At 26.5% G+C, this 26,936-nt stretch overlaps 1 protein-coding gene across 1 annotated transcript; it reads left to right on the forward strand.

Annotated features, from left to right (window-relative positions):
• Positions 1 to 24,679, forward strand: LOC136074696 (transcription factor RFX4-like). The gene is made up of 13 exons (XM_065787037.1): positions 1 to 155; positions 15,484 to 15,559; positions 15,914 to 16,037; positions 16,458 to 16,632; positions 16,773 to 16,846; positions 17,505 to 17,633; positions 17,918 to 17,995; positions 21,180 to 21,293; positions 21,391 to 21,541; positions 22,293 to 22,433; positions 22,556 to 22,650; positions 23,300 to 23,333; positions 23,927 to 24,679. Exons 2-13 carry the CDS (start codon positions 15,498 to 15,500, stop codon positions 23,947 to 23,949), a joined length of 1,200 nt encoding a protein of 399 aa, XP_065643109.1. The 5' UTR covers positions 1 to 155; positions 15,484 to 15,497; the 3' UTR covers positions 23,950 to 24,679.
• The last annotated feature ends 2,257 nt before the right edge of the window (positions 24,680 to 26,936 follow it).

Genomic DNA, 26,936 nt, shown 5'->3' on the forward strand with positions numbered 1-26,936 from the left:
ATCTATGTAAAAAACCCGACAACTATTGTGTTAAAAGACACGTTACCTTTGAGGCGATGTTTTAAGCGCTCGAACTTAATAAATAAACGTTATGTTGCTTAGAAGTAAGAGAGGCATTCAGTTGTTATGCATAATTCAGACTAATTTTTTGACAGGTATTTTTATATATTCTTCTGTTACTTAGATATTTTTTTCGTAACTGGGAAACCACGTCTAAAAAGTATAAGTATGTTGCACTTTGCAAATAAAATTAAGTTGCAACTTTTTGTTGCATAAAGCATCTTTATTTATTTATAATTTATATAAATCAAAACTTTTGGGATACAATTGTATGTTAAGTTCATCTCGGATTTATTTCCAATAAATAATTACCAATTATTATTTTGTTGCAAACATCCATAAAAACGGATTAAAAGCGGAGGGGGAGGTTAACATAAAACGTTTGCAAGTTTATTATTGGAGCGAGAGTTAGGAGTAGCAATTTATTTATTATTTTTGCAGTTTTTTATAGTATTAAATTAATAAAAAAAACTTTGAATAGGGTGTATACTTATGGAAGGGTATTTAGGATAAAATAAAATATTGATCAATTCTTAAAAATGAATGTTTATAATTTTTTCATTTTTACAGTAATTTCTCTTTATAACTTAAAATACTTAAAATAAGTTGATATAAAAAAAAGTGCGCTTTAGGTTTAGTTAAAATTCTGTCTGTTAAAATTATTTTTTTTTTAAATTAATTTATTTGCTGTCAAAATTTAAAAAATTAAAGTAGTTCAAAACTTGATGGGATCAAGAAGAAGACAAGTTGTCTCATCACCAAGCTCTGTGATACATTTCATACATAATGAATAAGTTAGTAAACATGCGCTAAACTTTACTAAAACACTTCAGAAAATAATATTTCGGAGGAATTCCACCGAAATATTATTTTTATTCGATTAAATAAAGAAATAAATTACAACATAAAATAAAAACTGAAAAAGTATAAATAACTATTAAAGTAATCAAAAAAAAAAAAAGTTGAGTTTTATTATAAATAATGAGGTATAAATAAGTATTACAAATTTTTCAATTTTTCAGTTTTAAATGTTAATAATTAACCTTAAAACTTTGAATCATTTTCAAAAAAAAAAATTCTTGTTAAATATATCTCTTTTTTTTTTTTTTTAAGAAGTTTATTTTGCCCTCTACAATAAATACATTTTTCAAATATATACAACAAAAATAAGTAATGACTGGTGCAATAAGAAGACATTCTGTTTTATCACTGAGCCCATTTTTATAAAATCGTGATTTATAAATATCATATTACATAGGCGTAAATATACAAAGTAGTAATTAGTAATTGCTAAAATGCTTTCATTATCTGTAGTTGCAAAAAAGAAAAAGAAGACAGCTGCAGTTGCAAAAAAAAAACGATTATATACTTGTAAAAAAAATAAATATAAAAAAAAGATGTAAAAAAAGAGATATATAAATATATTTATATTAAGAGAGTAATATCATTAATAAACTATGTTATTATGTAACTATGGTGAATTGTGATAATAACATTCTTTTAAACGAACTTTTTTTAAGCTATTTTGATTTTTTATTAGAGCTTTACTTTATTTGAAAGAAACATTTTGAATCTAGCATAGTGAGATCCATAAATGAGAACAACCGTTTAGATTCTTTTTTAATTCGATCAAAAGTGGTTTTCTTTTTATTTGTATGATCTGAAAATAAATTGTTTACATTAAATAACAGTATTGAGGCACCACTTCTGATTAGAAATTTCAGGCTGCTCCAATTCACCCGCGTCCCACTTCTCCCCAATCTTCCCTATACTTATTTTTACTAACTAACTTTGTGTCCTGGTGATAATTAAACATTAAACTTGACAAAAACTTTCAGGGTGTAAGTTAAAAGGAAGTTCAAAATTTGTTTTAACTAAAACAATCATTTTACTTTTTTTTAAACTAGTGAAAGAAAATATAAAAAAGATAAAGTTCTGTATATCGAAGTCAATGTTAAGTAAATGCCAATTCGGTTGAGCCATCAAATTTTCTATAGCATAGTTTTGATTTTTATTCGAAAAAAAAAAGAAAACTTTTCCAAATAAAAGTCCACGATATTGAATCCGCTAAGAACTTATTATAAGATGAGTTATGGAAACAACAAAGTTATTCTCTGAAATTCTGTAGATTATTTATGAAAATCCCATTAAAATAAGTTTAAAATGCTGATGGAGATAAGCCACGCTTTCAACTTTATTAATATCGCCTATTTTTTTTTTTTATTTTAATTTACCTCCCCCAACTTCATGAAGGTCGCTACAGTCAAAGACGCTACTTTTTGTTGTGATTACCTCTTTCAACTCTATAACTCCGAAATACAAACATTGATGAACAAGACCGCTGCGTGAAGAAATAAGTTAAGCGCAATATTACCAGGGACGTGGGTAACTTGGTAACCAAAACACTTGGTCACTAGGGTCCCATGATGAATATTAGGTTTATAAATATTTAAAGCCCAAAGCTCGCGTATGAATGATTCGCAATAAGCCAATTGTCCAAATGTTACCTTGCAAGCATGGTAATATTTGGAACATGGTAACAAACTATATATTATTTTTATATATTATTTATATTATATAGATTATTTACATTTTATAAATTATTCTTTTTAATATAATGAGATTAGTATGGTTATGACTAAAAAATGTATGCAAATTTTTTTCCTGTGGTCACAAATGATAAACTTTTGTAACCTAATTATTTAAAAATTATTACTAGAGCTGGTTCAAATAAAAATTCCTGCATCAATGGCATGGTGGGTGTCTTATTTTATCAGAAATATTTTTCTCCTAAAGTATATTTGAACCTCAAAAGAGGTGAAGTATTTTCGAGATTTCCTAAGTACCAATCGTTTTTAAATGTTCTTAAAGAAGTTATTGTTAAAAAAAACGTCATAAAAAAATTTAAAAATCTTTTTAACAATAAGTTTTTTTTTTTTAAATTTTTTAAAAAACTGAATGTTATATAAAAGTTTTATTTTTTTTTAACTTTCCATAAAATTCCGCATCTTTTGAGATCCAATTTGATATATTTTTGGAAAGAAATATTTTTGGGAATATATGGCACCCTCCATGTCGTCAAGTGTTTTGATGTGTGACCATGTCGTTGGATATTTTGGTGTGTGAACATATTGTTGGGTGTTTTGGTTCAGAAATCTTTTTTTGAATTGATCAAAATAAATATGAATTTCTTAATCAGTATTAAAATGTTAATTGATTCCTACTACAAACCAAAAAGTTTTTTTTGTCATAACTCTAGTGATTAGTACAAGCAGTGCTACAGTAAAAAAGATGTAAGTAGCTGTAAATAAACCTAAAACTTTTTTTTTTTTTCGGGCAGTATTTAAGGTGCTCCACGAAGCCTTTCAGTCTAATTACAGAGCACCATCAAAGAGTATTTAACAAGGAAATTCACGCCTTTTTCATTACCTTTTTCAGTGCACCATGGCTGCTAAATTTTAATTATGCATTATAAAAAAAAGGTTTTGTTTTATAAAACTTGAAAGTGTTATTTGAGATTTTAATTTTAATATCTTATGTTGATTTTAATATCTTATGTTGATTTTAATATCTTTGATATATTTGATATGAGAATTCCAGGACAAATTTTTTATCTAAATATAGTCTTAAAAAGTTATTGGTTGATTTTCTTTTTAATACTAATTTTATTGATTAAAAGAACGGATTGGAAGTTGATTAAAAGAACTTAGTTGCATGTCGTTTGGTTTTTTCCCGTCGTTTCGTTTTTGTGTTAACTAATTATAATATTATAGTACCATTAGCGGCATTACATTTTTCTAGTTTTTTTATTTGAGATTTTTGCATGTTTTGCATGTGCTTTCAAATGTTTTATATTAAATATGTATATACACATAACCAGCTGTGGCACAGTGCGGATATATATTTGAGCACATGCGACGTCAGCTTAGAAGGAGGCGTGAGCTTCCAATTAAATGCTCATCCGCGGTGCTCTGTGATAAGACCGTAAGGACTTCTTAGGGCACCTAAATAAAATTAAAATATATATTATATTAGATTGCTCTGTTCTTTTAAGAACATTGAGCACTCTATTCAATAGAATACATTTATAATTGTTATTATAAATATATATATATATATATATATATATATATATATATATATATATATATATATATATATATATATATATATATATATATATATATATATATATATATATATATGCAAATTATGTTAGTGTATTTTACAAATAAAGTGCTCAATGTTCTTAAAGAACAGAGCAATTAATTAGTAAAAAACACTTATCTAACTTTCTTCTTCAACTTAAAGTTTCACCATTGCTGGATCGCTTTTTGCAATTTTCTTTTCAAATTTTAGCTCGAAATTTTGAAAGCCACTTTTTTTAAGAGCATCTTCATAAACGCGTTTAGAAGAGTTAAAAATATTTTCATTAGAAGAGTTTTGGTTTAGCCTATTGTCAATTGAAATTGGAATTTGTTTTAGAATTTGAGGGGGATGGTTCAAATTCACATTAATATACAATAATTCGTCATTAGGCTTTTTGTAGGGCTTATAGGAACTTTCTAAGAGGTTAAATGTGACATCAAGAAAATTCACTATTTTTAAATTTATGTTTATTTCAATTTGGAAGCCAAAAACTTTTATTATATCTTTTCTTATTTTATCGAGTTGTGGCCTTGATTTTTTATGGATTATTATTAAACCGTCGTCACGATAAAGACCTAATTGATTAATTTGGATTATTTTAGCTAGGGTATTTAAAATATATAAACCTACAAATTCGCAAATTTCTGCTCCGTTGTAACTTCCCACTGTTACATTAAAGCATTCGTGCGTGGTTTTTTTCTTCCACGTTTCCTTATTAAAATAGAGTAAAGTTTTTCTGCAGTGCTTAATTATACGGATAGTGTCCTCAGTAATTTCTAAATGGGATTTTCCAAATTCTATTGTTTTATCTAAAATTTCTGCTGTAATTGAGGGGTAAAAATCAATAGTATCAAATTGTATAAATGTGCATTCATTTTTATTGTTAATTTTAGAAAACCAATCTATAACATCAGTGGTATTTTTCCACTGATGTAAACCTAATTTTTTCCGAATAGAGTTGTTAATTTTGTAATATAAATACCTCTTAAAAAATTATAAAAACAAATGACCAAATTAAACTATCCCCATTCCAAAGAAATTTATTTAATAATTACTTTCTGTAACTTCCCGTTAATCAAAAAATATATTAATTAAAATTTTTTTATAATAATTTAAAACTTCCTGTAAAATATTTTTTTCTATAAATTGAATTTGTTTTGAGATATAGTAACTCTTCCTGATGATCCAGCAATGGTGAAACTTCAAGTTGAAGAAAAAAGTTAGATAAGTGTTTTTTACTAATTTATATATATATATATATATTATATATATATATATATATATATATATATATATATATATATATATATATATATATATATATATATATATATATATATATATATATATATATATATATATATATATATATATATATATCTGCCAAAGGTACTATAATATCATAATCAGCAAAAAAAAAAGTTTTTGCTTTTTTCAATATAAATGAAACCCATGAAAATCTTTATACAACTTAATTAAACTGTATTCAGCAACAATAACTCTTAATCACCATTTTTCTTAGACACAACAAAAAAACAACAACAAGCTTTTATGTTTTGTTTAGGTTTCTATGCCACGCTGTCAAAATACTTTTTGAGATGAAACCTGTTAATCCTTGAGATGGATATCTATTTTCTTTTTGTAGGATCAAGTTTATTTCAAGTTAGCATTCAGCAATCAAGTCAAACTTATGAAAATAAAATTATTGCGCATTATAATCTTAATATTGTTTAACTACTGATTTTATAAATCAAATTTTTAATTAAAACAAATTAACAGACAACTGCCGTAATTTATTGAGACTATTTAGCCCGAATTTTGACATATTTTGTGCCTTTAAATTAAAAAACTTTTCTTTAAAGGGGACACCACAAGATTTTCAAATCGGAACAAAAATTCTCCCAAAATAACCCTATGGTATCCCCCTAATTGAGAAAAATTAATTATGAAAAAAACAAGATTTAGAAATTCACACTTTCCCAATAAACAACCGTGTCTATGGTAGAGATGTACTCGAATCAGCTCACCCTGCTTGTAATGGTGCTTGTTTATGCGTTTTTTGTGAATATTACATAGTTTGTACGAATGAGGAGTTCTGTTTATATTAAAATACTTCCAATACACTTCTTTTTTAAGACAAATTTTCTTTTAAATAATGCATAATAAGTATGCAAAGAAATCAAGTTTTCGAATTTTTAGCATTTTTAGCATTTTTATAAAATGAGTTTTATTTGCAACCTAGTATTCAACCATATTTTTAAAACAAAACGAAAAACAACGTGACTTAATATATTTTTTTAATTTATGAAAAAAAATCTATTTGTAAACACGCTAATAAAGAGCAACTAATAAAGAGTCCGGTTCAGTGTTGTTAGTTAGTCCAGTTTAGCGTTGTTAAAGCGACCAAATTAAAAATAAAATAAAAAACACAACAACTAAAAAATGGCTTCAAATTTCATATTATGGTTGGAAAATACATCACTCAGTGATGAGCGTCATCACGCAGTGAGATTTAGACATCACTAAAGCCGTGAGAGCTTTGCTATCAGTTATCAATTTATGATTTATTTAAAAGTGATTTTTTCAGATACCAAAGAGTAAAGAATAATTAAGAGGAAAATATTTTACTTTTTGGAAATGAATAACAAGAAGCGTTCCTTAAAGAGATGAAATTAGACCGGAATTATTTAAGTCGTTGAAAAAGTATTCCAGTAAACTTGATCTGCAAAATACCAATAAAACTAAACTAATAGTCTTTAAAGTTCCTGGAAAGAAAAAAAGAGGATTTCACAATATTTAAAAAAAAAAGCCATTCAAGTCTTAAAAGGATCTCGAAAGCAGCCTAGCTTTATAGTAAACTTTTCAAATTAGCTTACTATAGTCTGTTTTGTAGTGATTTGGTGAAGTGCCCTCAATGAACCAGTGCCCTCAATGAACCAGCTAACTTGCTACTTCATAAATTTGACACTATATGAAAAAAAAAAAATCAGCAAGAACTATATGCCACGTCGAAAATAAATTACAAGATGCACCTCTTATCAAAAAATTAAATTTGAAATTAAGAAAAAGAAACATATTTACAAACTAGCTAAAAACAACGCAGAATCTAAGTATCACCCTTCTATGATAAGGACGTTCATAAAAACTGACTATTGATAAGACTGTAAGGACTTCTTGAGCACCTTATAAAAAACACACACACAAAAAGGCAAAAATAAAAAAGAAGTTAGTGTAACGACATGGTTTGTTTTTTCTGTATTTCTGTATTTTATCTGTATTTTAGTGTTTAAATAAATCAATTTAAATTTAAAATTAACCTTTTACAGGCCCGTGTTAAACAGAGGGAGTGAGGGGAGGGACCAGCAAGGGGATTTGTCCCCCACCCCAACAATTTTCAAATCAATAACTTTGAAGTTAGTTTTTAGAAAAAAACAAATAATCACAAATTAGGAAGTAAAAGAAAAAAAAGGATAGAAAGGATCTAATTTGTTATCCGTATTTTCGGCAGTTCCTTTGACAAAAAACTTTAACCTACTACTATTTGACCTACCCAGAACTATTGCCCCCTCCACCTCTCCCAATATATTTTTTGTCGGGAGGCTGAATAAGCACGAATTGGCATAAGTGCGAACTGGCATAAGTGCGAAGCGTTGTAAAAACTGGCATAAGTGTGAACTGGCATAAGTGCGAATTGACATAATGCGCCGAACAATTTTGTAAAATTGGCATAAGTATGAATTGGCATAAGTGCTTATTCAGTCGTCTCATTTTTGTTCCTACGGGCCTGTTTTATTCATATCATCCTTGCAAAGCCGCTGCGAAATTCGTCAGCGTGTACAAGTTTTAAACGTTTTAATTACCCGGTGTAACGTTTTTAATTTACTGCCGTTAAAATTTTACTGCGCAGTAAAATTTCAACGTTGGAATTTTACTGCTATCGTTATTATTTTACTGACTTTTTTAATATACGGTTTTTAGCGTTTATTTTTTCGGCGTTTTCAAGATTTACAAAAATATTAACTTTTGTGATATCAGGAAATATTTGAATGGCAAAAAGTTTCCTGAAGATGTAAACGAGAGAGGAAAGAAGGCAAACTTTAAAAGGCAATTTTAAAATTTTGCAGTTATAGACAACAAGTTGATGTATTGCAAAAAAAATATTGACATGGTGAGAAAAACTTTTTAACTAATTCAAAGTTTCAAAAAAAAAATTTAACAATTAAAAACACTTTTTGGTTCTAATTATTGTTTTTATTTAAATGTCTACAAACAAACTTTTTTTTCTCTTAGGTGATTGTGGTAACAGATCGAGAAGAGCAACTAAACATAGTTAAAGAAGTTCATGAGGGTCTAGGAACTTCAGAGAAAGCTGTTGCATTAGCCAGTCACCTTGGCATTAATGATGTTAGAAAGAAAATATCTTCAAGATTTTTTGGCATTTAATAGTGGGGGATATCACAAAGCATATAAATCAATGTGAGCGATGTCAGAAAACCTTCAACAGAAATCTTAAAGTCTCTCCTGCTTTAAAACCTGTTAAAGTGGAACAACAAGTAGTGAAGCAAGTTGGTGTGGATTTAATTCAATTACCTGAATCGAATGGATTCAAATTTGTGATTGTTCTTATTGATCATTTTTCTAAATGGACTGAAGCTGAACCTCTAAGCAACAAAATAGCAGTATCAGTAGCATCCTTTCTCTATAGGATTATATGCAGATATGGTTGTTTTAAAATACAAATCAATGACCGAGGTCCGGAGTTTGTAAACTCTGTATCCATTGCATTACATGACATGACAGGTACTCAGCAGCATGTTACCTTGGCTTACGATCCACAAGTCAATGGCCTTGTAGAAAAACAGAATCAAACAACTAAAAAAGCAATTATTAAGATCTTAAATGAAAATGTTCAAAATTGGGTGTTAGTTTTAGATGGAATCCTTTTTGCTCTACGTGTTAGATTCAATGGGGTACTCACCATTTTTCCTTATTTACAACCAACAATCCTGCCTTCCAATCGATGTAAAATACATAGATAAACTCAATGATGATGAATATAATCCTGTATATGATAAAGAGGTTTTACAAAAAGCTTTAGAAATGAAAAGAGGAATTGAAGAAAAAGCTATGAACAATATTGTTTGTTCACAAAGAAACAAAAAATTGACTATGACAGAAAGCATGCAACAGCATCAAAGTATTGTGTTGGTCAAAAACTTTTAAGAAATCTTAAACGAGATGATAGGAAAGGTGCAAAAATGACTTTCTCGTTGCTGGATCCATATGAGATTCTTGATATTTTATCAAATTCTACATGCTTATTGAGTAACGATAAAGGGAATAACACATTGCAAAAAAAAAATACTCTCTACATCATCTTAAACCATTTATTGAAAAGGAAAGTAATGTCTGAATTATCTTCAGAATGTGGTGATAAAAATTAATTTTAACACCACCTCAACCTAATGGAACATCCCTCCAAAGATATTCGACAGAAAATTGCTGAAAAACTTGCTCTCAAAATACTTGTTACGCCAGATCTTATTAATGCATAAGAAACTGATGTACCTTTGAAAATGCATGTATGTAAAGCTGATGGAAATTTTTTTTTCCGAGCAATTTCGTTTTTGCTGCCAGGTACTGAATGTCAACATGTATTTGCTCGCGATCTGGTTGTGAAACACTTGATTACAGAACCTTGCTCCAGTCTTTTATCAGGATATTTAGGTGATGACGTGGAAAGTTATCTCACAAAAGTGGTATATCCGTAGATGGCATATGGGCTACAGATGTAGAGATTCTTGGTACTGCAAATCTTATTGGAATTGATATAGCGGTGGAATAGATATGGCTAAAATATCCAGCTTCCACTAAACTTGACCAACTAAAATCTCATACTATTCTTTTAGAAAATAAAAAACAATAATCATTTTAATGTTGTTTTGTCACTAAAAACTTTAAAGTGAGAAAAGTTTGCACTGAAATAAAATGTTGTTGGTTCCACTTGTTTTTCATATTATTTTAGAAGTATTTACAGTCCTATTGGAAGTATATCTGAACCCATTCGTCAGATATATACGTCAATAAATTATGGCCTTCAGTTATTAGAAAATTTATTTGATATATGTTCCCAAATGTAAAATTTTCTAATGCTAAGAATAAAGGAAAATGCATAACTTTGCATAAAAAAGTGAATTAAAATCTAATGCTAATTATTAATGCTAAGAATAAGGCTAATTATTAATGCTATTAAGGCTATTATATTAATTATTAAGGCTATTATTATATTATTATATTAATTATTAAGGCTAATTATAAATGCTAATTATTAATGCTAAGAATAAAAAAATGAATAATAATTATTAATCTTAAGAATAAGGGAAAATGCATAACTTTGCATAAAAAAGTGAATTAAAAGTAAACTATTATTTAATGTATGCATTAAATAATAAAAGTTTCATAGGAAGATAAATTGAAGTACACTTACTTATAAAAAAAATGCATATGTTTACCCGCCCCTCCCACAAACTTTAACATTTCTTCTTTACTTGATGACAGTAAAAAAATAACAAGCGCAGTAAATTTTACTGCGCAGTTAAATTTTACTGCGCAGTAAAATTACAACGTTAAAAATTTACTGCGCAGTAAAATTACAACGTTAAAAATTTACAGTAAAGTAAAATTTTAACGGAGTAAAATATTAACATGGCACCGGGACCAAAAGTTATTATCAATATTGTTGTTTTATTGTACATATAGAAAAATATATGGTTAATTAAAGCGAAAGCTAAGAAATCTGGTAAACATAAGAAAGTGATAATTTCATACGAACAATCCAAATGAATTCAAAGTCAAGGTAAATAGAGTTCTATCTACCTTGACATTAAATTCATTTGACCTTCTAGAAGGTTAAAGAAACATGTATCCAGTTGTTATCGAAGTAAAAGATGAATAATATACACGCATACAGAGCCAACCCACTCTCCAAAAATATGCACATAACGCTGCATATACAGTTATGTGACAAATTAAACGAAAAGAAATGGCTTTTCTAATTTCAGTTTAGTTCACTGGTCATAAAGTCTTTACTACATTAGGGTAACAGGGGTCATTAAGCCCCATATTTTCAATAACTTTTCTTTTCTCTATTTGAAATAAGTAAATAAATATTAAATTCAAACTGGAACTACTTTTTAGTTATAAAAAATACATATTTTTATATGTACAAAAGCTTTATCCAGCAAAATTACATCAAAACTTACAGTCATAAAGTGAAAAAAAAGCTGGAATTTATGTGCATTTACCAAACATCATAAGTCACTTCTCCTTGTCCTCTGTGAATACCACACTTTAGACATAATGTTGTCATCTCCATCACTGTTCCTATCATCTCAGACTTGAAGATTTCTTCTTTTTGTTGTGGTCTTTTTTCATGGAGCATTATCTTTTTTTGCTGCTTCTTCTCTCAGTCGCTTTAAACATTGATCACATGTTAGACTTTCTATGTATGGAAACCTGATGGTTCTAACCAACCTAGCATCCCCAGAAGTTTTTGCAAATCTGGGCTGCAGTTTTTTGAGATAAAAATCTTCATTAAATGACTTTTCTGAAAATGAAGTAGACAATAGTGTCTGTGGTCTTTCTGCAGTTGCTGAAGATATAAATGATGATTCTATTGATGGTGTTGCAGATGATTATGATGTTGACACCAATACACATAGCAGTGTTGTTGAGGCAAAACCATTGTGAGCACTAGTGCTGGAAAGTACTTTTAATAGTGCTTGGATTCTTAGTTAGCAGACAACTGCTTACATATGACAGAATTGTAGGCATCTGTCATTGTCTGGCTAGTTGCATTGATTTTCCCTCCTCCTTTCTTATTCTTTTTGTATGTCCGAACCATTCTGCTAAATAAAGGGGGCAATAAGCTCCATTATCAAAGCTATATTTAAAGAAAAAATTAAACTATTTCTAAAAATAAATAACTTTTCTTTTCAATTTAAACTATATCTGTGTAATTATTTATAAAATTAAAACATTAATTTTATTTTATCTGATCAATGTTATTTGATTGTTTTAATCATCTTTTTAAACAGTTGAGATTTACAGGGGGAATTAAGCCCCCTGATAATTGAAACATTTATTTTTATAAACTAATTAAACTAATTATTACTCAATAGAACCATATTTTTCTTAGAAATACTATCCATTTAAAATCCTAAATAGAAATTTAGTTTTAAAGTGAATTTTAGAGCTATTTATGAAGAGTCTCATTCATCCAACTGCCATTTTACTTTGCTAAGATTTCTACCTTCATTTTCTCTACAAATATTTTAGCTCGTTGATAACATACACAGATAGTTAAAAACTTAGTTTATATGTACTTGTATTTGTGTGGAAAATATAAAAATTTCAAAGTAGAATAATTGTGTTTCAATAATTTTTTAAGTCAAAACAAATGAGCACATTTTTTATCAAGTTTGAAGGAAACTGGAAACTAGATGGAAAAACCACTCATCTATAAATTCTAATTAAAAATCAATGCTGTTGGTAAAAAACCTTAGAATGGTTATGAAAAATATCCTTACTTGTTAGTCAGTCTCTATCATGCAGATTTTAATGCCCCTCTCTCTTAAAACAATAACACCAGCCATTTCTATTATATGAACAGAGGAAACGGGGCTTAATGCCCCATGGGGCCTAATACCCCCTGTTACTTTAGTTGATAAAATTATACAGACAAGAGTAATAAAATAATGGACAGTTTTTTTTTGTTTATGCTGAGTCTATTGATAAAGCCAATATTTCAGACAGTTTTATGCATCTGCAAGTTTTGCAAAACATTTACACATTTGTGTTATATAAAATTTTATTTTGTGCTACATGTATTTATTCATATTTAATTGAAAAATTTGATCTCCTGATAAAAGTGAAGTGACGAGAGAAAATAAACAAGCGTATAAATGTTGAAACATATCTTACAAAGTTCTGCATCAGTTAAATCTTCATTTTAAGTTACCAAGTTTTAAAAAATTAAAGAGAATAATGTCTATAATTAAAGAGATAATGTTCTCTCAAAAAGCAATTTACATTCATTTGATCATCTTTCTGGTAGTCTACAGGTAAGGTATGGTTTTTTTTTTATTATTAAAATATGCATTTTCAAAAAAAAAAAGGTTAATTTCATTTAATTAAAAAGTATTAGTCATCAACAGGCTAAAGTGATTTCAAAATGAACATTGATTGAAATTAGTCAGAAATCTATTCAAAAATGTCAAAATCAATTAAACCAATAAGTGATCGAAAATCCAGGACATAAGGTAATCCAGGACATAAGGTAAAATAATTTTGAACACATTCATCACATGAAAGCAATTGATAAAATGTTTCCGTTTTTCAAAATAAAGTTAACAATATTCTTAGGTGAGCTCACTTAAATTTATTTCTGGTAATAATAAGTTTAAATTCAAAAAAATAATTATTATTTTGATTACATTGATTTTACTAAACATTGCATAATATTTAGAACATTCCTAAATAAAATTTATTTTTTCAAATCTTTTGCTCATTGAATTAATTGCAATGCACATAAAAAAATAAGTTCCTTGTTATGCTGTATGTGTAACCTGCTGTAAATAAAAAATAATTGAATAAATGATGTGAAAATAATTGAATAAGATGGTCATTGTTATCAAAGTTGCTTTTCTTTGTGTGAATTCAATTTGTTTCATTTACTCCAATTATTTTCTTTGCTTCTCAATTGCTTTTTTAAAACTTCCATCCTGACCAGCAGGCAACAGTGTTTATTTAGAAAAAGTCAATACATTCTTCAAAACATTATTGCAGTTTAACTTTTAATACAATATTTACTTTTAATAAAATTTTGTACCCAACAATTTGGCTTCAAAAAAACTTCAAATAAAACAGATTTTTGTGGTAACGCTTGGGCTTCTGTTTAATTGTTGTAGCTATCTAAATGAATATTAGTTTATCTATTATTCATTTAGTAATATAATCTATAGTATTTTTTTTATAAATTAACTGTAGGAACTCAAAGGTCAAATAATTCAAATTTTTTTTATGAGTGTTGTATTGCTAACAATTGCAATACATAAAACTCTTAATTTGTTTGTTTTTTTAGAGTTTCTTTCCATATATTTTTTTCTACAGTTTCTTTCCGTTTATGTTTTTTAATTTATGGATATGGTGATACCACATTTACCAGCTTCTCTTTATCATTGATAAATGATGAAACTTTTGATGATAAACTTTTGGATCTTTTAATGTTTATCTAATGGTGCATTCTCTTCAATCAAAAGTAAATATTACAACTTTTATATGATCTTTAACAAGATCTAATAAAACTTTTGATTTCCTTCAAAGTTTCATGTTATAATATTCAATTTATTAATATTCAAAAATACTTAATAATATTCAATAGATTTTTGACAATTATTTAAATTTTTGCTTGATTTCATTTTTTTATTTGTTAGTTCATAAATATGGCAAATAGATGGGTTTAAACTTGAAGTGCACCATTGTTGAATAAATTTGAATGAAATATTATGAAACTTGTACATTCATATCTTCATTTCAAAAAATGACAAAATTGTTAAGTATTATAACTTAGATTTTATTGTTACAATTATTACATTTCAAATTATTAACTTAAAGAAGGTTGTTTCAAATTTTAAACTTTGAAAAAACAGTCTAAAAATTATTATTTTTTAATCATTTAAAAAATTATTCATATTAAAATCATTATTAAAATTAAATTATTAATAAAATAATAAGTTAATAAAGAATATTTATCAATCATTTTAAAATTTTTAGGTATCGTATAAAAAACTTTATTTAAACTTTATTTAAAATTTAAAAAACTTCTAGTTGCTTCATTTTTGAAGCTAGTGAAAAAACTGCCCGTTTGAATTTATGTAAGATGTATTTGCACACAATAAATGTTAATTGCCAAACAACTGTGACAAATAAGGTTGCTGTGTGAAGAGATAATACTAGGAAATGTAGGGATTGTACTCATTACTTTTTGCCTGCAAAGAAAGGGTTCTTCCATTACAGCAAAAGTACTATATTTATATATATTTTAGATACCTGAGAGAATTTAAAACCCAAATCAAAACAAAATTCTGTTCGCGCTAAGTTTTTTTAAAATTATTATTATGTATTGCTCTAGACTTGATGGATATTTTCCTGATAAGGATTTATGGCTAAATAATTTATTTAATTTTTATTTATAGATTTTCGTTTATTAAATAGATTAAAACAGTAGAATGGAAAATCCATGCAAAAATTTTACATTTAGTAAACTGCAATCACCGGTCACTACACAGTGGTATACCTTTATACATACTTTTTTTATGTCTATTAATATATATATATATATATATATATATATATATATATATATATATATATATATATATATATATATATATATATATATATATATATATATATATATATATATATACATATGTATATATATATATATGAATTAATCATATATCCAAATATATGAATAATATATATATATATATATATATATATATATATATATTATATATATATATATATATATATATATATATATATATATATATATATATATATATATACATACATTTAGATATATAGGTGTTATAGTTTATATCAAAGTGTCATAAGTTTTAACTTTTTGTTATTTAAGGCTGCATGAAAACTATGAAATGTTAGAGGGGGTATCTTTACCACGTATAGCTCTTTACAATCATTATTTAGACTTTTGTAACAGTACTAATGTCACACCAGTTAATGCAGCTAGTTTTGGAAAGGTATCTTTTTCTCAATCTCTCTCTCATATATATACACATACATACATACATATATATATTATATATATATATATATATATATATATATATATATATATATATATATATATATATATATATATATATATATATATATGTATATATATATATATATATATATATATAAATATATATATATATATATATATATTATTATTATTATTATTACTATTATCATTATTTTTATTATTATTATTATTATTATTGTTTTAAAAAGTTTATAATTATACAATGAATAATAATCATTTAAAATTTTATATAACCTGGTATAATTATATTATTATATTATTAATAATAGTATTACAATATAAATATAACAGGTTTTGATAATGATGTTATTACTAGTTATACATTATAGAAAGTTATAAAGTTATATTATAGATAATCAGAAGTACATTTCCTGAGTTAAAAACACGACGATTGGGTACACGCGGAAAATCGAAGTATCATTATTTTGGAATATGCGTTAAAAAAACATCTGTATATTATGACCAAACTATTTCATTCAATCATTTGAAGGTTCAGTCTACTCTAACGGAAACATCAAAAAAAAAATGTAATTTTTTAAAAATATTTATTATTATATTTATTAGAATAAACATTATTATTAAAAATAATAATGCTTATTCTAATTATTATAAAAATTGTTTTTAATTACAACCGCTATCACATATGCTTGTTAATGTTAACTAAATATTAACAAGAATGTGACTAGAAAAGTCTTATACTTACACGGTGGAGGGAATACAGAAATTTATTATAGAGAAAAGGTTCATTAATGTAAACACTGTTAGTAAACTGTCATTAAACTAAATACTGTATAGTTCTAAATTTTAACTCTAAAAACTGTATTAAATTAGGCAAAAATGAAAGGAGTGGATTGACTGTAATGATTGTCATTTAATGTACAACTTTCTATTTGAATTCTCCACCATTGAAGATCATTTTCATAATTATGAAATAATTCATAATGATTAAAATAATATTATAAAAATAATTATTTATAAAAATTATATTTAATTATTTATTTGCTTAGTTAAAAAACACAAGTTAATTTTTCAACTATATTTTTATAACATTAATGTAATATTACTAATAACACTTTTTTGTCTTAAATTCTTTTTTATTTTTATTTGATAGTCACTTTTACTTTCATTTTTTACTCTTTTACTTGTACTTGAAGTCTTTTTACAAGCAGTTTTTATTTATAAGATTTAGCAGATTTATATTTAAGTTATTAATGAGTTATAAATATGTTACTAATACATTATAAATATAAACACTTTAATACCACATTATTTTATTCTGGTATTATTTTTTTGTTGCTAAAAAGGTACTATGATCAACATTTCTTTTTAATGCAGCCAAGTCTGTCAAAACCATTTAGAATACACATTATTTCACAATATTTTTATTTTATACTAACAGGATTCAAAGTCTGACATAATTGAACCATCAAGAGACCATGAAAATCTTTTATTATCCAATGGAGCTTTGTTACCACCACTTCCATCTTTTGATTCAGTTATTGTTGAAGACGATTCCACTCTTGATAAGGTAACTTTCAAAATTGATTAATACTTACATTGAATAGTTGCATACTTTATTATTACTAAAACTGTAAATGATATTAATAAAGTTGTAATTGTTGTTAAGTTATAAAATTATATCTGAAGTAAATATAAATTTCCTTATCTCAGTTTTAAACTTTGTTTAGTATTTATAATGATCATCTTGACTATAATTTTTTACTGCTATAGAGTTATAGACTTTATTTAAAGTCAGTAAAATTAATATAGTAATACAGTAAAATAAAGTTAAAACAATCAATCAAATTATAGGTAAAAACTCTTCTGATCATGTACAGAGCTCACTGTCAAAGAATTCTGGATACAATATTCAGAGCTAATTTTGCAGAGGTAAAATATTTTTTAGTTATTGAAAAGGAAATTGAATAAGCAAATACAATCCACTACAGTTTCTTCCATAGTCTTCTCTATTTTGAGCTATTAAGGAAGACTCTATGGAAATAAGTCTCTATGGAAGTTTGTAAATTTGTAATTAGGTTTGCGATGCCAATTTTTATTTAAAAAAATTTTTTTTTTTCCTTTCAATAAATTTTTGAAACACAAGTTAAGTCATAGCCATCTATTTCCTATTCTTTTTTTTGTTTTGTTTTGTTTTCGTTTTTATCAAAGGAAGACGTTGATTTTTTTGAAGAAAAGTCTCGCAAGTTAGCCTCTATTTTCCTCATAAAAAGTGAAAAGTTAAAAGCTGTAATGGAACTTCTTTATTTTAGTATAAAACACAATTAGTGTAAATTTTAATCATGTTTTGTTTAAATTAAATTAAGCTATTTAAAATAACCTTATTAATCAAAAGCCTATTTTAGGCTTAAATGTGTTTTTTTAAAGTAAGATTGTTTAAGTTTAAATCATGTCCAAGGAGATTTTACTTTTCTAGATAGAAGTGTTTTTTGTTGTTGTTTTTTTTGTTTTGTTTTTTACTGTTTTGTGAAGAGTAATTAAAAGTTATTGTATTGAAACTTTGAAGTTGAGTGTAATTATGTTATACTCATAATATTTGCTTATTTTTTTATTATTTTTTACTTCTTGTTTTTTGTTTAGTTCAACTTTTTATATAAAAACTTTTTCAAGTTTTGATACTGTTTAAATTTTAAGTTTTTTAATTGACAGAAGTTCTTAATTGACAGTACTTAATTGCCTTATTTGGGGTTTAAGTCAAACATATCAAACTTTTTTTGAATTTAATTAAAAGAAAAATAGCAAATATCTTCAAAATTGCAAATATCATAATGAATTAAATAAAAAACATTAAAAAACTACTTTTAGAGTTTGTTAAAGTGGAACTCTAGGGGGATATTGAAAGCCTTTTAAATCTAATTAAGACACAACAAAAAAAAAAAAGTTGATAGTTAAGGTTCTGTCTTTAAAGAGCTAAAATACAAAATTCAAAATCAACAAATTATTCTGAAAAGTTCTAAACATTCATAAATAGTCATCAGCTGTTTCAATAAGCGATCTTTATTTTTTAAAACAACTGATCCCATTTATTATTTTTAAAAATTTCTTTCATGATATTTTATTGGTTTTCAATTTTATATTTTGGTCCTTTAAATTTAAAACCCAACTATCTATAACCCTTCCAATCAATTTTCTTTTGAACAGCAACCAATCAATTTTATTTTGAACAGCTGGCCAATCAATATTTTTTGAACAACTGCCCAATCAATTTTCTTTTGAACAGCTGATCAATCAATTTTTTTTTGAACAGCCCACCAATCAATTTTCTTTTGAACAGCCCACCAATCAATTTTTTTTTGAACAGCCCACCAATCAATTTTATTTTGAACAGCCCACCAATCAATTTTCTTTTGAACAGCCCACCAATCAATTTTTTTTTGAACAGCCCACCAATCAAGTTTCTTTTGAACAGCCCACCAATCATTTTTTTTTGAACAGCCAAAAGTAGTAAAAGCAGCAATAATAAAACAAAAGAACCTGATGAAAGATTTTAAAACTTTTTTATGTTTGGAACCTGATGAAAGATTTTAAAACTTTTTTATGTTCGGAACCTGATGAAAGATTTTAAAACTTTTTTATGTTTGGAAGGATCTTAAAAAATACTTAAAAAAAAAAAAAATTAAATTTGAGTAGATCAACAGGATTCAACAGTTAAACTATTTTTTACGAAACAATTAAAATCAAGAGCATTTGAAATATTGAAAATTATTATTTAGTTATTGAAACTTAATGAAATAAGTTCCAATACTTGTGGGTTCCAATACTTTTGTACTAAAGGCAAAAGTCTTCTACCTGTTCCATTTACCTAGCTCCATTGATGTCATTTACATATTTTATAAGAATCAATAAAAAAATTTTTTTTTTTCGACATTTTGTAATAAAATTAATTAACAACTTTTACAAACTATACTACAATGCCATTGAAAATAAAATTTCAATGTGTGGTTGTCGGTGATGGTAAGAAAGAAATTATAGTTTTAAAAATAAAGCGGAATTTAGGTATGTAATAATGAACTGTTTAAAATAGTACATTTAAATCTTTGTTTCAAGTTTTTTGTATTATTATGAAGAAATAAGTTACACAAATGTGGTCTTACCAAATGTTATTAAGAATTCAGATTTAAACATTTAGCACTCCAAGTTCTCTAAGCAATGATTGGTTACTGGTGCACTATTAAGATGTAAGATATTGGAGCATTCTCAAAACACTTTTTTTAATGAATTTCATGTTCTATTTAAAAAAAGCAACAATGATTAGTACCGTCTCAAAAGATAAAATGTTATGTTACAAGTGAACAGGAAAAACAATTCTTTCAGTTAATAAAGACACTATGTCAGTGATATTCAGTTCTATATGTGCATTATGGGGAATTTTTTTCCCAATAAGCTCATGTGAGGAGCCATTAAAATACTATCAGGTATTTTGATCTATTAAAATATTAGGTTAATAACAGCATTGTGAATTTTCAGATTTTTTTTTTTTAAAGTTGACAATAACCAAACACTATATTGCTTTGAATATATTTCAAAGAAAGTTTAGAAAATGTGTTGTAAGGCAGGTTAGCATCATTTAAAATGTTTTTTAAACGAAGAAGAGTCGATTATTCTTAATGAAGAAATTTTTATGTAACCAAAACTTTTTTTATATTTTGGTAGTTTTAAATCAATATTAATGGAAAAAGAAACAAGTGATCAAAAAACTTTAATTCTTTTGTAAAAGATTCGGTAGTTATCAGTTGTTATTAATTTGTCAATCAAAAAGTATTTTTGGTTGGTTTATTTATTAAAATATCTCAGAAATTAAGGACCATTTTTTTGTATATAGGGGAAATATTTAGAATTTTGTAACACAAATGTGTTACAAAATTCTAAAATATTTCAACATTTAAAATAAAGTTGCTATTTAAAGTTACTTTTGGCCCACTTACTAGATAGTCAGTCATCACGTGATCTACAAAAAAAAAAGTAAATCACGTAATCAGATCAATGTAGCTCAAGTGAATACATTTACTTGATCTACCTCTTTTTACATCTAGTAAAAATTGTTTTATTGGTTTAGGTACAGAATTTTTTGATTCATTTTTGGCACGGAATGCCGCCACATATTGCTGTTGTTCTATCTAATAAAAATGTGATTGAATTGATCAAATGCTGTGATGTCATTCTTTACAAGGTTTTCATTTAATTATGCTTTTTTTATTTATTTTTTTTACTTTTAATAACAATTTAAAATAATATTGTAAAAAGGTAATAGAATAATTGTTTTTAAGGCAATAAGCAGTGTATTAATTCCAACAAGTTTGCAGCCATTACCATCCAGTCTCAGTCAAGCGATACAACATTTTGCAAAACAACTACCAATATATTTAGAAATGGCGTTGTACCATCTCCCTCACGATCTGCAAATTAAAAAAATATCTGGTAAAGATGAATTTTGTTTAAATATTTTGATCTTTAGTTATTATTTATATTCTCGTGTCAGTTAAAGCCATGTAATAGAAAGACCTAGTTTCTAATATGAAACAATTGCAATGTTTTTACTAACGCAAAATACATTCTAAGTAGAGGCGTGTATAAATTAAATGATTTCCTTAGGAAATGATTTCCTGAGGAAATCATTTCAAGTTGCTACATTTTCAAAGTTTTCTTTTTATTACGTCATTAACAGAATATAAATTCTAGATGTAAAAATTAATTTATTAAACTGAAAACCATAAAAGTCTCTTAAACAAATAGTTTAGTGAAAATACCTGCAATATACAAAGCAATTCGCTTCTAACAAAGATTACTTTGTTATTTTTTTGCAAACTTGTTTGAGTATTTAAATCTAATGTTAATTTATTAGAAGAATTCAATTTTGTTTCAAAGTACAGGTAGTTAGCAATCATTTTCTTTATTGTTAAATACATAACGATCATATGAAGTTTAATTCAGCGTGCATTTATTGAAAAATAATTAAAAAAAACAATGTTTGCTTAATACTGTTAGCACATCGTTTTAATTATTGCATGCTTTATGTCAGTAGCGTTTTGTACCTACTGTGACGATAGGCGCATACAGTAATGTTGGATGTCTAGAACAGAGTTAGGCGCAATTGTGATCCACTTAAAACTATTTTTTTAAAAGTTTGATTTATTAAAAATGTCCAGTAATTACAAATGTTTATTTTTAGTTGCAAATATTTTTACACAATCTTTACTTCGTCAGACATCTCTTTCTCGTCTGGCGCAAGCTTCAAAAACTGTTCTCCACAACAACGAACATCTTTCCCAAATGATTGCTGATATTCGAACAATAAAAAGCGACGATATTTGTAAATATTTTGTATTTGTTTCTTGAAAAAAATGTGCGTGTGTTAGCTGATTTCACTTAAGATTAACTTATAATCACTTTTTATCTCATTTAACATTTAATTTAAAAATTTTTTTTAATTAGTGTTTAGTGAATTTGACAATTTATTTGAAAGACAAGCTGCAATAGAAGAGTATACTTTCTGGATCTCATCGGTTGTGTCAAGATACGTTACCAAAGTATGCGTTTTTTTTATTCACATTTTTAGTATTCAAAACAATGTTTTCGATTTGTTATCATTATCGATTTGTTTACTCTAATTTTACTGTTACTAAATTTCTTTTTAATAAATTCAAAATACTCAACGTATTTCAACTTTATATCATGTTCTTATATTTATGTTCAAAGTAGATAATAAAATGGCACCCATTTTATTTAACTCAATTTTTGAAAAAATAAATCATTTATGCCCAACAAGATATTCAAATAACAATTATATTCAACCAGAAGCATATTATTATGCTACTAAGTTCTCGATGGCAATCAGAGGACCTAAATTATGGAACACGTTATTGGATAATGAGTTAAAAAAAATTCCTTCCCTTGATCAATTTAAAAATAAAGTAAAAAATAAACTTTTGATAGTTGACAACGAACTATACTTCTTCTGAAATTTTTAAATAAGAGTAATCACTCGTTTTATTAACTTGTTATTTACTTTATTTTTGATCATATTTATTTTTGATTTTAACCTGAATCTTTACCTTTCTTTGATGTTCATGTTTTATCTCATTTTTATTTATTTTTAAATTCAAAATCTTAATAAATAAAAGTTTGAAAAAAAATAAAATTATATATAAAAAGTATTTTTTATATTTGCATTTATAGATGTATTTTATGCATATATTACATTGTGATAACGGTAATACTTTTTTTCTTGTTATTTATATTCTTGTTTTGAAGGGGCTTGGCGATAAGACTGAATTTGTCTTCTTCTTGCCCCAGCCGTGTATATACAATTTGTAAAAGTCTAATTTTGTAAAACAGTTTTTTATGGCTAAATACATACACATTTCTTATGGCTAAATACATTACACATTTCTTTTAGGAAGAGTATTTATAGAATAAAGAATTTAGAAAATCGAAACTTTTTAATATTACTAAAACAGTAAGTTATGGTAAAAGTAAACAAAAAAATTGTTTTATAACAATTAATACTGTAGTTATAATTTATAGTAATAAATAATTACATTTAATTAGTTTGTATAATAATATATACTAATTACATTTAATTAGTGACATTAATAACTATCATTAAAAAATTAAAAAAGTAATTATAAAAGATTTTTGGTACCTATAAAAAAAAATGACTTCTACATTCGTAAAACGCCATAATGACTTATATTTTCGTAAAACCCAAGTAAAATGCAAACAACCTGAAATACTAGTGCAACTTATAGTAGAAACTAACAAAGTGCTATTGATATTTTCGTAATAAAAATATATAATTTGTAGGCATGATGCTAAACGCTCTTTAAAATCGGATGGTAACGATGAAAAAGTTAATTACAGAGTCGGTAACTGTGTCAACGGCACCGCAGTTTACAAATCAACATCGCTTCCATACAAAGATTGTTGGCTAGGGGACCATACATCGTGTTTACAACATGCAATTCGAGTTGGATTGAAAAAAAAAAACAATTTATTCAACGGGTTACTGAAGGGTTCAACCAACAATTAAAAAGGTTCAACCTACTTAAATTGAGTAGTTTAATTAGTTAATCATTCAATTTTTTAAATTGTAGATATTCACGTTTGATTTTTCCAATTTACAACATTAAAGTTTAACAATAACACCACTCCTGCTCAAAAGTATCAAACGTTGCAATACTTATAATACAGAAAATCGAACGCAGTTTGAAACATGTTTAACAGCGCCACCATTTTGACGCAAAAATACAAACACCCAAGATTCAACACCCCAAAAGTTAATGGCTAATGTCTAAGTACATCTAAGTTGCTAAATAACATATATTACATCTAAGGTGCTAAGTAACATCTATTACATCCTAGGTGCTTGAGAAACTAAAGCTCGACGATTGGTCAAAAAGAATAAGTAATTAAGAAACGCAAGATTGACTTTAGTGACCCTTCAAATAAAGCCTTGCAAGTTTAACATTAAAAAAAATTTTTTGTTGTTGTTAAGTCTTCTAGTTGTAAGTATTCAATTATTGGTTAAAAATTTTTATTTTTTTACCAAAAACGAAATTTGTGAAGTGTTTTATTGCGTAAAGAAATGCCGCGGACTTCCTACTGATTTCAATGTAACCAAGCCGATACTTATTAAAGGCCTTTCCGTCGCGAATCTATATTTTTGACTGGGGGCGGACAATGTTACGTAAAGTTTAGTCTTATAGTTTCGATTTGAGAGCAGTTGATAGACACAAAATGGTTAAAAAATGCTGTATTCCTGGATGTAGAGGAAACTACGACACTAAAAATAAAGTACTAGTTTATAGGCTTCCCTCGAATGAAAAAGAACAAAACCGTTGTCTAAATTCAATTCCAAGAAGTAATTTTCCAAATAAGCCAGATACTGTTGTCTGTGAAAGACATTTTCCAGAAAATTTTTTAAAAGCTCGTGTCAATGGGAAAGATAGACCAATTGAACCTCCTTCAATTTTTCCTAATATTCCATCAAGTGTTATACCAACTCAAATTTTAAAACCAAGGTCCACTACTAAAGTGTTGTCTTCTATCAGAAATGAAAAGCTTGATGAGTTGTCACAATATTTAAAAAGTGATTTGTTTATGTTCATTTCTTTATGTGAAGATATTAAAAATCATAAATTTGTTTGTCCTGTAATAACTTTTGTTATAAATGAAGTTTTGCACATCCAATCAAATTCCTTTTATGTTAACTATATACCTATGTTTGCTGTTCATATCTCAAGCAATTTTAAATTTGAAAGTTTTCATGCTGGTGTACGTTGCTTTATTTCTTCATTATCTAAAAACCATGGCTTACTATATAACAGGCCTTGCCAACGCGCGGCTTGCGTAAAAAACTGGAGGCAAGATTAAAAATATTACTTTGCAGTAGTTTACATTTTCAGTTAGGTGATTTTCACATGAATATAATATTTGTATGATATATCTACTAAAAGTAACTTATAAAAAGTGAAAAGATGAATTTATAATTCTTTCTTTTTTTAATTTTGTTTATAACTAACATTGTAATATAACTAACGAATAATATTTATAAAAATTTTAAATTAACTTAAATGTACCTAAAACTAATTATGTTTGAACAATTTAGTATACATAGATTTATATTTTGCTATAATTTAATATTAGCATTTACGACAAAACTTATTAATGGGTTTTTTAAGTATTAAAAATAAATTTTTGAGAAAAAAGAGATAAAATCTTTAGAGAATAAAAGTAAATACAAGCTTTTTAGATATTTTACTAAACACTATTTTAGAGTTTTTTTTAAAAACATTGCAAACATTTTACTTTGTGCTGAGTTTTATCAACTTCTGCTTTGGCTCCTTGTGGGAACGAGGTGAATAGAGTCGACAATAGTTATTAAATAAAATATTTTTCATTGTTAATCCATGATGTCTTTGCATACCTAATGAATAAAATTCTGATAGCATCATAAGGATGTTAAACAGTGATGACCGACAAGTGTCATTATATACTTCATAAAAAAGAATGTAACAGTAAGTTGCCCATTGACAAACTTTGTCACCAGGAATTGTTAAACCTCCTCGATTTATGTCCTTTACAAAATTTCCATACACTTCATAGAAATAAAAGGTGTCATCTGGATTTTCATCTTCACAAATAATGTACCCAGCAATATAAACTAATGACATTTCAATACCAACAGTCAATGAATCACAAAGAGCAGGTAAATGGTCAATAACGTTGCAAATACCCTCGCTTGGTAAAAATTTACATTTTGAACAAGAGTGATCTGAACCTAGATTAGCTAACACATCTGAACTTTTCTCAAACTTTAATAGCAACTTTGTACAGTATATAGTTATTTTTTCAAGAACTTGTTGAACGGAAATAAAATAAGTTCCTCCTGAGCCTTGTCTTAATTTTCCAAAGAGCTTTTCTAATGGATCTGTTGTAAAGTTGCCTAATAATACACGCCTGATGAGTTGTATCTAAAAGATATTTTGACAACTGAACCAAACCATAACAGGTCTTGGCTAAACAATTAGCAGTGTCTCTTGTTAGTAACTTGACTCTTTTTCCTTTTTTTGTTTTTTTCATTTGTACTGCAAAATCACCAATTGCAGAAAGTTTGCTTAAATTGTCATCATTAGCAGAAGCAATAGCAGCTCGATTAGAATCTTTCAAACAAATGTCTGCATATGGACTGTGAACATTACAAATTTTCCAAAATTCAACAACTTTAGGGATGAAAATAGTCGTCTCTTCATTTTCATGCAGGTCTGGATGACTTTTTAATGTGACAATGTTTCATCGCAAAACACTTGCAGAT

Source organism: Hydra vulgaris, chromosome 01, assembly GCF_038396675.1.
Source record: "Hydra vulgaris chromosome 01, alternate assembly HydraT2T_AEP".
Lineage (NCBI taxonomy): Eukaryota > Metazoa > Cnidaria > Hydrozoa > Anthoathecata > Hydridae > Hydra > Hydra vulgaris.

Excerpts from the sequence above, each read along its gene's own strand:
- LOC136074696 (XM_065787037.1), top strand. The coding sequence starts at position 15,498 with ATGGAAAATCCATGCAAAAATTTTACATTTAGTAAACTGCAATCACCG. Across the intron at positions 17,996-21,179 it reads TCAGAGCTAATTTTGCAGAG|GTACAGAATTTTTTGATTCA; the intron begins GTAAAATATTTT and ends TTATTGGTTTAG. Across the intron at positions 23,334-23,926 it reads TATATTACATTGTGATAACG|GCATGATGCTAAACGCTCTT; the intron begins GTAATACTTTTT and ends TATAATTTGTAG.